The sequence below is a fragment of the Balaenoptera borealis genome, assembly GCF_965194805.1.
Source record: "Balaenoptera borealis genome assembly, chromosome: 6".
Classification (NCBI taxonomy): domain Eukaryota; kingdom Metazoa; phylum Chordata; class Mammalia; order Artiodactyla; family Balaenopteridae; genus Balaenoptera; species Balaenoptera borealis.
The window spans coordinates 18,052,409-18,063,953 of NC_138863.1; the positions used below are offsets into that span (position 1 = coordinate 18,052,409).

General features: G+C 59.8%; 2 protein-coding genes across 3 annotated transcripts; one reads left to right on the forward strand and one right to left on the reverse strand.

Moving 5' to 3' along the window:
- Window positions 1–285: 285 nt before the first annotated feature.
- On the reverse strand, window positions 286–6,338 carry TMEM198 (transmembrane protein 198). Of its 2 annotated transcripts, XM_082396527.1 has the most exons (6): window positions 6,201–6,338; window positions 5,862–6,081; window positions 5,344–5,548; window positions 2,549–3,124; window positions 1,293–1,495; window positions 286–937 (listed from the first exon to the last, which is right to left on the reverse strand). In XM_082396527.1, exons 3-6 carry the CDS (start codon window positions 5,507–5,509, stop codon window positions 800–802), a joined length of 1,083 nt encoding a protein of 360 aa, XP_082252653.1. In that variant the 5' UTR covers window positions 5,510–5,548; window positions 5,862–6,081; window positions 6,201–6,338; the 3' UTR covers window positions 286–799. The 2 variants fall into 2 exon arrangements, with proteins under 2 accessions (XP_082252653.1, XP_082252652.1); XM_082396526.1 differs by lacking the exon at window positions 6,201–6,338 and having other exon boundaries at window positions 5,862–6,148.
- Window positions 6,339–6,434: 96 nt separating this feature from the next.
- Window positions 6,435–11,339, forward strand: CHPF (chondroitin polymerizing factor). Its single transcript, XM_082396513.1, has 4 exons — window positions 6,435–6,987; window positions 8,039–8,612; window positions 9,122–9,301; window positions 9,634–11,339. The coding sequence occupies exons 1-4, from the start codon at window positions 6,674–6,676 to the stop codon at window positions 10,891–10,893; spliced, it is 2,328 nt and encodes a 775-aa protein (XP_082252639.1). The 5' UTR covers window positions 6,435–6,673; the 3' UTR covers window positions 10,894–11,339.
- The last annotated feature ends 206 nt before the right edge of the window (window positions 11,340–11,545 follow it).

Sequence of the window (11,545 nt, forward strand, 5' to 3'; positions counted from 1 at the left end):
CTTGGCCCATGAAAGTGCCAGCCACCAAAGACCACCACTCCTGGCAGAAGCCTCACAGTTTGGCACGTTTATAAAAGATGTCAAACAGGGTGGGGTGGGGTGGGGGGGAGACAGAAGCATGAGGTGTCCAGGGTGGCATGACCGACACCAGACATGCACCGTGCATTTAAGCCCCTCCCCCAGCCCCCTTCCCTAACCCAGCCCAGAGCAGCACCCGCCCACCCCCATTCCCTGCCACTGCCCTCAGGCTGGTGGCTTGCAGAGGACAGGGGACCAGGGTGAGGGCTGCTGCAGTTTGCCCCATGGACAAGGACAAGAAGTCTTAGATGAGTCCGGCTGAGAGGTGGAGGCAATAGGGGAGGAAGGTAGACCTCCTCCGCTTAGACATGCAGGAGAGTAGCCCATGGGACCCCAGCAGTGGGAGAGGAAGCAGGGCCACCCTCGGAGAAGCCCTACCAATCAGAAATCTAAGGCAGGGGTCCCAGTGTCCTCTCCAAGCCCACCCCTCCACGCACGCACACACAGGCGACACACTCACAACCCTGAGCACACCCCAGCGGGGCTCACACTCGCGTCCCTCAGGAGCCCCTCGGGAGCTTGGGCGGAGGCTCTCCCCTCAGGTCAGGCCGAGCCTGAGATAGGTCCTTCCTTCTGGAGGCCAGGCCATCCCTCTCCAGGGTGGGGAGAGACACAGCCAAAGGCCACAGGGCCAGGTGGGCTGAGTCATGGCCCAACGGGCCTCCCCAAGCTGGCAGAGCTGGTGACCGATGAGTGTAGGCGGGCAGGAGCAGAGAGACTGCTATACCCGCATGGGGGGCCCAGAGCAGGCCGTCAGCGGTCCCCGGGACCCGTACTCATAGTCTGCATCTGTGGGCGAGGCCATGAAGGAGCTCAGCGAGCTCCCTGTCTGCCGGTCCCGGAAGCTCTGGATGTAGCTCTGTGGGAGAGTAAACACAGGTGTGAGAGTGCCACTGCAGAGCCCTTCCCTGAAAGCCACCCAGGCAGACATCCTCAGCCTGCACTGTCACAAGCCTGAGACGCATCATGATCTGCTGTCAGCCTAGGACCTCACCACAGACCAGAGTCCACAGCACTGAGACGCTACCCCGCACTATACCTCATTAAAACTCGCTCTCAGGACACCTCTCCCCCACCCATCAGGCTCCCAGTACAGGGGTTACGATGGGTGGACAAGCGCTAGGCCTTCTAGACAGTGACCAGCCCCTGGGGAAGGCCCAGTCCTGCTTGGACAGAGTCTACAACACTCCCTTCTCCCCACTCGGGGTGCTCACCGGGGAGAGGATGTCTCCGTTGAAGCGTTTGATGGGCACTGGCCTGCGCCGATAAGCAGGGTCAGGGGGCCCAGGCCTTGGAGGAGCCCGGGGGCCTCTAGGGGGAGGCCTTGGGGGTCTCTTCTTGCGCCGCTTCTCCTTGCGCTCTTCCTGCTGCCGAATCCTCATCAGCTGCACACGACGGCGCTGCCGGCTGATGACCACTGTGAAGGGGTGGGCAGAGCAGGGTCTCAGAGGCCCACGTGCCTCATCTCGCCCAAGCCTCCCCATCCCTTCTAACCTGAGGGCTCCAGGCTCCCAGATTCCCCTCATCCGAAACCTGTCCTCCTTTACTTTCCTGGTGTCCCACCTCCCAGATGGGACTTCGCACAGTTCTTTTCTTCCAAAGGTCTTTATGGAAGCTTCCTAGACTCTAGGTGCCTGCTTCCCAGCTGCTACCCCTCTCCCAGTCTGGAGCCATAGGTGACTCACCTAGACCAGCCATCATCATCTCTCGACTGGACAACTAAGCTGCCTCCTCACTGGTTCCCCTTCTATGCCTGCCTTCCCTGATGCTTTCTACACTCAGCAGCCAGAATGAGCATCCCAAATGCTAAATTAGACTATATCCTCCCTCCTTTAAACCTCCAGTGGCATCTCACCACCCATCTAATGAAATCCAGAGTCCTCATCATGGCCCACGGTGCCCACACAATCGGCATCCCTCACCCACCACTCCCACCCGACTTCCTCAACAGGCCAAGCTCATTCCCTTCGCCCTTGCTATTCCCTCTTCCCGAGCTCTTTGCATGGCTGGCCCCTTATCCTTCAGGTCTCTGCTTAAATGTCACCTCTTCCAAGTGACCTTCCTTGGCCAACCTGTCTGTATTTCACATCACTCTGCACGTCTCTTTCATATCACTCCACACAATGGGAATTATCTTGTTAATTTGCGTGTCTAGTGTCTGTCTCCCCCACCCTGAATGCAACCCCATCAGGGCAGGGGCCCTTTCTGTTTTGTCTCTGTTGCATCCCCAGTGCCTGGAATGGGCTGGCACAGAGCCGCTGCTCCATCTGTTGTTGTGGCAGGAATGGTGGCACTGAAGTGCCCATCCGGGCACTGAAGCTCCCAGACCCGGAGCCGGTCAGCTCTCTAACTCAGCTGAGGCCTTCCGCTGCTGGTGTGTACAGCTCCTTCCCCTATCCACCGTTGCTCAGACCCACCCCCCCTCAAGCACCCATTTCTCTCACGGCCACCCTGGCCTGTGCCTCCTCACCTTCCGTGTGGGAGTCCCGCTCGGCGGTCACCCGCCACTGCACCAGAACGCCCATCAGGCTGAGCAGGGGCCAAAGTGCCAGCAGGGCCCAGCTCCGCCAGCAGAGGGGGGGCACGGGGGCGGCCCGCAGACGCTCCACCGCGTAGCGCCCCAGCAGCAGCAGCTCGGCAAAGTAGTCGGCAGCCGTGGCGATGAGCGCGGCACCCGTCACGGCGGTGGCCAGGGTGGTGAGCGGGCGGGGCCAGCGCAGCGTGAGCAGGGCGCAGAGCAGGCCGCCCCCCAGCAGCAGCCCCAGGGGGCCCCAAACAGAGCCTGGCTGGTAGTAGGGCGCGGAGCCCAGTAGGGCGGCAGCGGCGAGCAGTAGGCCGAGCAGCAGCCCGACCAGGAAGAGGCCCACGCTGCGCACCAGCATGGCCACCAGCCCGCAGAGCAGCCCGATGCCCAGCGCGATGCCTGCGCTCGCCCCGGCACTCAGCTGTGTCTCCAGCACCCGCTCTCGGTAGCACAGCAGGAAGATGATCACCGAGCCAAACAGCAACCCAGTGAGGAAGAGTACTGCCTTGAAGCAGCGGTAACCTGGAAGGGAACAGCGGCTAGTGAGAGCCCAAAACGAGGTCACTGGGCTGGAGGTAGGAGGTCAGAGGGGTCAAGGACAAGGAATCCCAGGGGAACCAGAGGCAGGCCACTAAGATCAGAGAATTGGGGGTCATTGGGGTCCAGAGGGTGGCAGTGAAGGGACCACTGGGGTCAAGGAATGATCAGAGAAATAGGTCCTCGGGAGTCACTGGGAAAACAGAGCGGCAGTCATTGAGATGAGTGCTGGATTTCTGAGATAGCGACGGATCACTGGAGTCAAGGGCGACTCAGTAATAGGGTCACTGGGGTCTTTGGGATCGTAGAGGTCAGAGAGAGAGGCCCCTGAGGTCACAAGTGGATCAGCAGTAGAGTCACTGGGCTCTTTCGAGAGGGATTGTTCAGGGTGATGAGGCATTTGGAAGTCAGAAAGAACTCAAGAGGTGAGGTCACACGGGTTCAGAAAGATGAGGTCTTTTCAGGTCAGGGGAACTGACGGATGTGGAATCATTGAGAGTATGAAATGGTTTCTGAGCGAGGGTAATACTGAAGCCAGAGAAATGGAATCATTGAAATCATGGTGGCGGCAAACAGATGATGGGGTCATAGGGATTCCCCTATGTTAGGAGTAATAGAGGGAGTCAGAGGGATGGAAGGTAATGAGATAGCTGGGGGGTAGTTAGGGGTCACTGGGGCTTACAAGGAGTCATAGGGGGTCAGAGAGGATTATCGGGGGAAATAGTGGCTGTGGTGTTTCAGAAAAATGGAGGTTATAGGGCCATTAGGCCCATTAAGGGTACCTGGAAGTGTGAGGGACTTGTAGATCCTGAAAAGCTGAGAAGATGGAAGTCAGAGATGGGGGTCAAAGGGTCAGGGAGAGCCAAAGAGAAAGGTCATAAAGAGGAGAGTCCGTTCTAAGAATGTGGGGAAGCATTGGAGTCCAGGAGGTTCTGGGGTCAGAAAGAGGAGTAGGGCATGCACAAGGGCTCAAAGAGTCCAAGAGCCCGAGAGTGGGAGCCTCCAAGAAGGGTAGGGTGTCAGGGAAGCCCAGGAGAGGGAATGGCAGGCTGCACTGAGCAACTGTAGAGGGAGTGGGTAGGAATAGTGGAGGGGGCGAGGTCACAGAGACTCCTTGGAGGCCCAGAATGTGTCCTGAACCCTTAGAGGGGCTCTTCCCCCTGCCCACTCTGCAGTTGTTTGGTCCCGAGTCTGGGGGTGGAAGTGGAGGGACCATCTGGCTCCCATCCCTGCCTACTATCCAGCCATTCGAGGGGGAGATGTAAAGGCTGCCGAGCACAAGTCCTGCCCCACTTCTGCTCAACCTGGAACTCGGACCTCCAAGCCTCCTTTTCACTTCACCCAGCCACCTATAATGCTCTGCCTGGAGGCGTTCCTTGGATGCCCAGCCCATAAAGCTCTCCTTTACCTGAAGTTCGGTACCTCTTGCTGTAGAGTCACTGGGCACTTACTCCACTAGACCATCTGGCACCTTGGTGCAAATTAGAAATAGTTGTGCCTTCCTCTAGGCAAAGCAGCCTTGTGCCAAGGTCTAGAGTTTGGCAAGTAGAGCATGGGCTGGATTTCAGCCCCCACTTGCCTTTCCAACTGAACTCCCTTGTGCATCCTGGACAACTATCCACAGCAGCCCCAATTACTGGAGGCTGACTTGTACACACATCTCCATGTGTGTGACTCTAATATGTATCATTTAGCTTCCTGTAATATGTATCACAGATGTGAATGTTCCAGAAGTCTCTTCTTCATCAGACAATATGCCCTGTGGTAAGGGACCACGTTAACTCACCCTCCTAAATGTTTTCAATGCCTACCTAGCACAGTGACCTAAACACATCTTCACCACAATAGCTATTATTTATTGAGTACTTACTAATTCTCACAGCGCCCCCGCCCCCCGTGTGAGACAAATATCTTTGTTCCCACTGTTCAGATGAGAAAACTGAGGCTTAGAAAGGTTAATGTGCCCAAGGCATCATAATTAGTAAAGTGCAGAACCAGGTTCAAATTCAAGCATGCCTAATTCAAAACCCTGTGTTCTCTAGGATCTAGAGTCTAAATTATCTACAAACGTGTGGGATGAAAAAAAGAGAAACGAAAGCTAGTTCATGGTAGTGGTAAAGTTCTAAAGAAGGTTTGGGGTGCCTCAGGAAAATAACTTGAGGAAACAGTGGGGGGCCCGAGTGAGGAATGAGATGGGGTCTCACCGAAGAAGCAGTAGACGACTCCAAACAGACAGCACATGATGCAGACGAGGGCTGGCAGTGCCTGGTACCTGCGCTCCAGGGGCTGTTCGCAGGGTGCACCCCAGAAGGCATCATCTGGCTCGGGGGGCAGCAGCTGGAACCGAAGTGTCGCCGCAGTGCCCGGCATAGTGCTGGGAACAGTAGGGAGTCACCCTCCCACGTCAGCCTGACAGAGAGGAAGTTGGGGTCAAGGAGGAGTCCTGGGTCTCCACCAGGATGAGGGTGGGAATAGGAGTGGAGAACTAGGGAAGGACACAGTGGACAAAGGAGTGGTGCCCACATCACACAGCTCTGGAAGCATCCCTGAAGTAAGGGACAAAAGACAAAGGAGGGGAAAAGTGCCTGGCTAGAGGGAGCTGGGATGAAGAAGTTAAAAGGGGGACTGGGTTGAGGGGAGATGAGGGCAGCGTGCTGCCGGTGAGGAGGCAGCCAGGAGACCGGTCTGTGGGCGGCTAAATCTGGGATTGTCCAAGATCTACCTGGGCTGGAGGCGACCTGAGCTTCTGAGCGAAGGAGGCTCTCCGGCCGGGGTTGCCGGGCGCCAGAGGCTCCAGCTGACTGGTGTCCGGTAAAAGTCCGCGGTGAGGGGAAGGGGGCTGTTGGGCCGGAGGGACCGGTCCCTGCGCGGCGGCGACGCCGCTCCGCCTCCAACACCGGCTGGCACTCCAGTCCCGCGACGTCCGGGCACTTAGGCTGGGCCTGGGGGAAGGGAAAGGAGCAGGAGTAGGGGCTCGGGCTGCCCCAGAGCCGCGGCCCCATGCCCTGAGCCCGCCCGCGGCCTTTGGTGCTGATGGACAGCTCCGGCCTCTGCTCCTTACGTCACTCAGGGCGCACCATCCAGGCAGGGGCGGGCTGCTTCTGACGTCACACAGGACGCACCAACCACGCCGGAGGGAGGTAGGGGACTCCGCCCCCGACGTCTGCCTCTCCCGCACTGAGGAGGGGGCACTTCCGGGGGTCCTTCCCCTTTAACCTCCCCCTTCTCCTCCCTCTCCGGTAGCCGGAGCCCGAGACCCCACCCCGGGGGCGGGGCCCTCCCAGTGACACGTCGGACAGCGGCGGCCTCCGCTGAGGCTCCCGCGCCCAGCGCCGGGACCCTGCGCGGTACCGAGCGGCAGCTGGAGGGCGATCGGAACGCGGCGCAGGGGATTCGGCTCGGCGGGGAGGGAGGGCGGCCCGCCCGCTTGGCTCGGGCCCTCCGGATCCGCCCCCTCACCGGTCCCGCCCCCTCGAAGCCTCCTCTTGCTGCTCTGGGGCTGCTCCAGGGCCGGGGGCCCGCGGTCCGGGCGCCATGCGGGCATCGCTGCTGTTGTCGGTGCTGCGGCCCGCAGGGCCCGTGGCCGTGGGCATCTCCTTGGGCTTCACTCTGAGCCTGCTCAGCGTCACCTGGGTGGAGGAGCCTTGTGGCCCAGGGCCGCCCCAACCCGGAGATTCTGAGCTGCCGCCGCGCGGCAACACCAACGCGGCGCGCCGGCCCAACTCGGTGCAGCCCGGAGCGGAGCGCGAGAGGCCCGGGGCCGGTGCAGGCGCCGGGGACAACTGGGAGCCGCGTGTCTTACCCTACCACCCCGCACAGCCTGGCCAGGCCGCCAAAAAGGCCGTCAGGTAGGGATCAGACTCGCCAGTCCCACCCCCTGGGAACCGGCTGGGACGGACGCGCAGTGGAGGCCGCCAGGGGCTGGGTCAGGCCCCGGAAGGAAGGGTCTGACCGGCCAGGAAGTCTTTGGGCCCCGATAATTTCCGACGGCCCTGCTTCCCAGGGAGGTTTGGAGCCCATCTGAGGCCTCTCTGGGCCCCATCCAGGCCTGGGCAGAACTTGCCCGCCTCTGCCCTAAACCTGCTTGACCCCATGGACCCCCCAGAGGTCCTCATAGCTCCCTGGCTCGGTGTTAGGTTTAGAGAAATGACTAGTATATAGAGTGGGTGCATAGAGAGAGGGAAAGAGAAAAGAGAGAACTAGGATTACCTGTATCTCTTGTTCCTGGGTGGGCACCTGGGGGAGGGGGGGGTGGAGGTTTGTGGGAAAAGGGTGATGTACCCATTCCATTAATGCCTCTCTGCCTATGAGTTGAAATAATTTCTCCGAAGTAACACCGAGTTCAAATTCCAGTTCTGCAACTTACCTTCTGTGTTACGGAAGGTAAGTTTCTGGAACCCCTGACCCCCCCCCCCCAAACACATTCACTACATCTCTATGCCGTTTATTCTGTTACATCATTTACGTGATGTATTTGTGGTATAATGGCATATTATTTAGAAATAAGTGTATATACATGATGTGTGGAGCACCTATGTGCCAAGCATTTGGCTAAGTGCTTTAAAGAGATACAATCAGCCCCATTTTACAGATGAGGCTACCCAAGGCTCGGATGGGTTTAATAACTTGCTCAAGGACTCAACCACTAAGGAATGAAACAGGGAATCAGACCCCAAATATATCTCTCATATCTGCATGGATAATGCCATCTCCCAAAAGCACTATGGTAAGGCCAGTATTTCCCTTAAATACTCGTGATCCCTGGGGGAGAGTTGTTATTCTATCATAAATGAAACAGGCCCAAAGAGGACATGACCTGCCGGAGCCTGTGTATGCTGCCCTCTACCTGCCCTGTTGTCTTTTTAGTAACCTTGTGCCATCTTCTTCCCCCACCCCCAGGACCCGCTACATCAGCACAGAGCTGGGCATCAGGCAGAGGCTGCTCGTGGCGGTGCTGACCTCACAGGCCACGTTGCCCACACTGGGTGTGGCTGTGAACCGCACGCTGGGGCACCGGCTAGAGCGTGTGGTGTTCCTGACAGGCTCGCGGGGCCGCCGGGCACCACCGGGGATGGCCGTGGTGACGCTAGGCGAGGAGCGGCCCATCGGGCACCTGCACCTGGCACTGCGCCACCTGCTGGAGCAGCACGGCAACGACTTTGACTGGTTCTTCCTAGTGCCCGATGCCACCTACACCGAGGCGCACGGACTGGCTCGCCTAGCTGGCCACCTCAGCCTGGCAGCCGCTGCCCACCTCTATCTGGGCCGGCCCCAGGACTTCATCAGTGGAGAGCCCGCCCCAGGCCGCTACTGCCACGGTGGCTTTGGGGTGCTGCTGTCACGCACACTGCTGCAGCAGCTGCGCCCCCACCTGGAAGCCTGCCGCAACGACATCGTCAGTGCGCACCCGGATGAGTGGCTGGGCCGCTGCATCCTCGATGCCACCGGGGTGGGCTGCACTGGCGGCCACGAGGTAGGAAGATAAGCCACCCCACTGGTGCCTCCTGTCTGGGCGTGTGCATTTCCCCCTGAGAGGCAGAGGGGGTGGTTGGAGATATGGGCCTGGGTTTCCATGCAGTTCTGTCATCTTCTATCCCTGTGACCTTGGGTAAATTACTGAATCTCCTGAGCCTCGGTATCCTCATCCATACCAATGGAAATAATTTTTTCTCAGGGCTGTTATAAGGATTAGAAAAAATAAGGGAGCCTTGCACATACTAGGTGTTTGGTGTTGGCCATTATTATTTTATTTGAGCCCCTGGACAGCTCTGAGATAGGATGCATGCCCGTTTCACAGATGAGCTAGCAGAGGCTTGCTCAAGGTCACACAAGCTCACAACTGGTCAAGATAGACTGAAGCCCACAGAATTCTGACCCCAAGTCCACAGCAGGTCATAGGATGGAGGGATGAGACACAAACTATGGGGTGGGGGGGGGGGCCGACTCTCCCCTCATGTTTCCCACTTCCCTTCCTCTCCCCAGGGAGTCCACTATAGCTACCTGGAGCTGAGCCCTGGGGAGCCCGTGCAGGAGGGGGACCCTCGTTTCCGCAGTGCCCTGACAGCTCACCCAGTCCGTGACCCTGTGCACATGTACCAGCTGCACAAGGCTTTTGCCCGAGCTGAACTGGAACGCACATACCAGGAGATCCAGGAGTTACAGGTATGGTCTGGGCTGGAGGTGGGGGGGTGAGGGCATCCTGAGAGGTCTCAGAGATCCCAGGGAAATACAAAATTAGCACAAGAATCACAGAACAAACCTGCTTCCCACTCCCTGTCTGCTTCTACCTTTTCTCTGGAGCCTCTCCAGAGACCCCCATTTAAGTCTTAGGCTGCCTCCATCTGGGGAAAGAATAAGTGGGGGCCCTGGGTGGGCAGAGGTTGGCAAGGGACTGGGAACCTGTCCTGAGTGGCACCTTCTGCCTGCCCAGCCCCCCAGCTGTGTGCTGGCCCCTGTGGTCTATGCCTCGCTCATGGCCTGTTCCTCCAACCCAGTGGGAGATCCAGAACACCAGCCGTCTGGCAGCGGATGGGGAGCGGGCAGCCACCTGGCCCGTGGGCATTCCAGCGCCGTCCCGCCCGGCCTCCCGCTTTGAGGTGCTGCGCTGGGACTATTTCACAGAGCAGCATGCTTTCTCCTGCGCTGATGGCTCGCCCCGCTGCCCACTGCGTGGGGCTGACCAGGCTGATGTGGCCGATGTTCTGGGGGCAGCCCTGGAGGAGCTCAACCGCCGGTACCACCCGGCCCTGCGGCTCCAGAAGCAGCAGCTGGTTAATGGCTACCGACGCTTCGATCCTGCCCGGGGTATGGAGTACACGCTGGACTTGCAGCTGGAGGCATTGACCCCCCAGGGTGGCCGCCGGCCCCTCACCCGCCGAGTGCAGCTGCTACGGCCACTGAGTCGCGTGGAGATCTTGCCCGTGCCCTATGTCACCGAGGCCTCGCGTCTCACCGTGTTACTGCCACTGGCTGCAGCCGAGTGTGACCTGGCCCCTGGCTTCCTGGAGGCCTTCGCCGTGGCCGCACTGGAGCCTGGCGATTCTGCGGCCACCCTGACCCTGCTGCTACTGTATGAGCCACGACAGGCCCAGCGGGCGGCCCACGCCGATGTCTTTGCACCTGTCAAGGCCCGTGTGGCAGAGCTGGAGCGGCGTTTCCCCGGTGCCCGGGTGCCCTGGCTCAGCGTGCAGACAGCCACACCCTCACCGCTGCGCCTCATGGATCTGCTCTCCAAGAAGCACCCACTGGACACGCTGTTCCTGCTGGCCGGGCCAGACACGGTGCTCACCCCGGACTTCCTGAACCGCTGCCGCATGCATGCCATCTCTGGCTGGCAAGCCTTCTTTCCCATGCACTTCCAGGCCTTCCACCCGGCCGTCGCCCCACCCCAGGGCCCGGGACCCCCTGAATTAGGCCGAGACACAGGCCGCTTTGATCGCCAGGCGGCCAGCGAGGCCTGCTTCTACAACTCCGACTACGTGGCGGCCCGAGCGCGGCTGGCGGCGGCCTCGGAGCAGGAGGAGGAGCTGCTGGAGAGCCTGGATGTGTATGAGCTGTTCCTGCGCTTCTCCAGCCTGCACGTGCTGCGGGCGGTGGAGCCCGCGCTGCTGCAGCGCTATCGGGCCCAGACGTGTAGCGCGCGGCTTAGCGAGGACCTGTACCACCGCTGCCGCCAGAGTGCGCTCGAGAGCCTCGGCTCCCGCACCCAGCTGGCCATGCTGCTCTTCGAGCAGGAGCAGGGCAACAGCACCTGACCCCGCCCTGCACCCCTGAACCCTGGCAAGGCGGTGCCCCGCCCCGATCTTCCCCAGCCACCCGGAGCCACCTGCCAGCCTCGCAGGACAGGGCTGGCCGCAGCCTCAGACCCCAGGGCAGCCCGCTGGCCCCCTCTCTCTGGCTTGGGGGACCCTTGGGCTTAGAGCAAGCCTGGAAGAGGTACCCTTGGAGCCACCCCTTTCTGCCCCAAACCCGGTCTCCCTGCCCTCTTGACGCTGCTGATTCAGGCTGTGGCCTCCGAGTATTTATGCAGTGCAATCTGCCTGACGCCAGCCCCACCTCCTAGGGTCCCCTGGGGGGCTGGGCTGTAGATGAGTTGTTGGAGAAGGGGGGGAGCTGAGAGAGGAGGGGCGGTGTCGCCCAACCTCTCTCCTCTGCAGTCCTGATGAAGCTCCCTGCCTTTAATAAACTGGCTGAGTGTGGACTAGTGGTTCTTTTTTTTTTTTTTTTAAGTATTTATTTATTTGGCTGCGCCGGGTCTTAGTTGCAGCACATGGTATCTTCATTATGGCATGCGGAACTTTAGTCGCGGCGTGCGGCCTCTTTTAGTTGTGGCATGTGGGATCTAGTTCCCTGAACAGGCATCAAATCCGGGCCCCCTGCATTGGGAGCACAGAGTGTTAACCACTG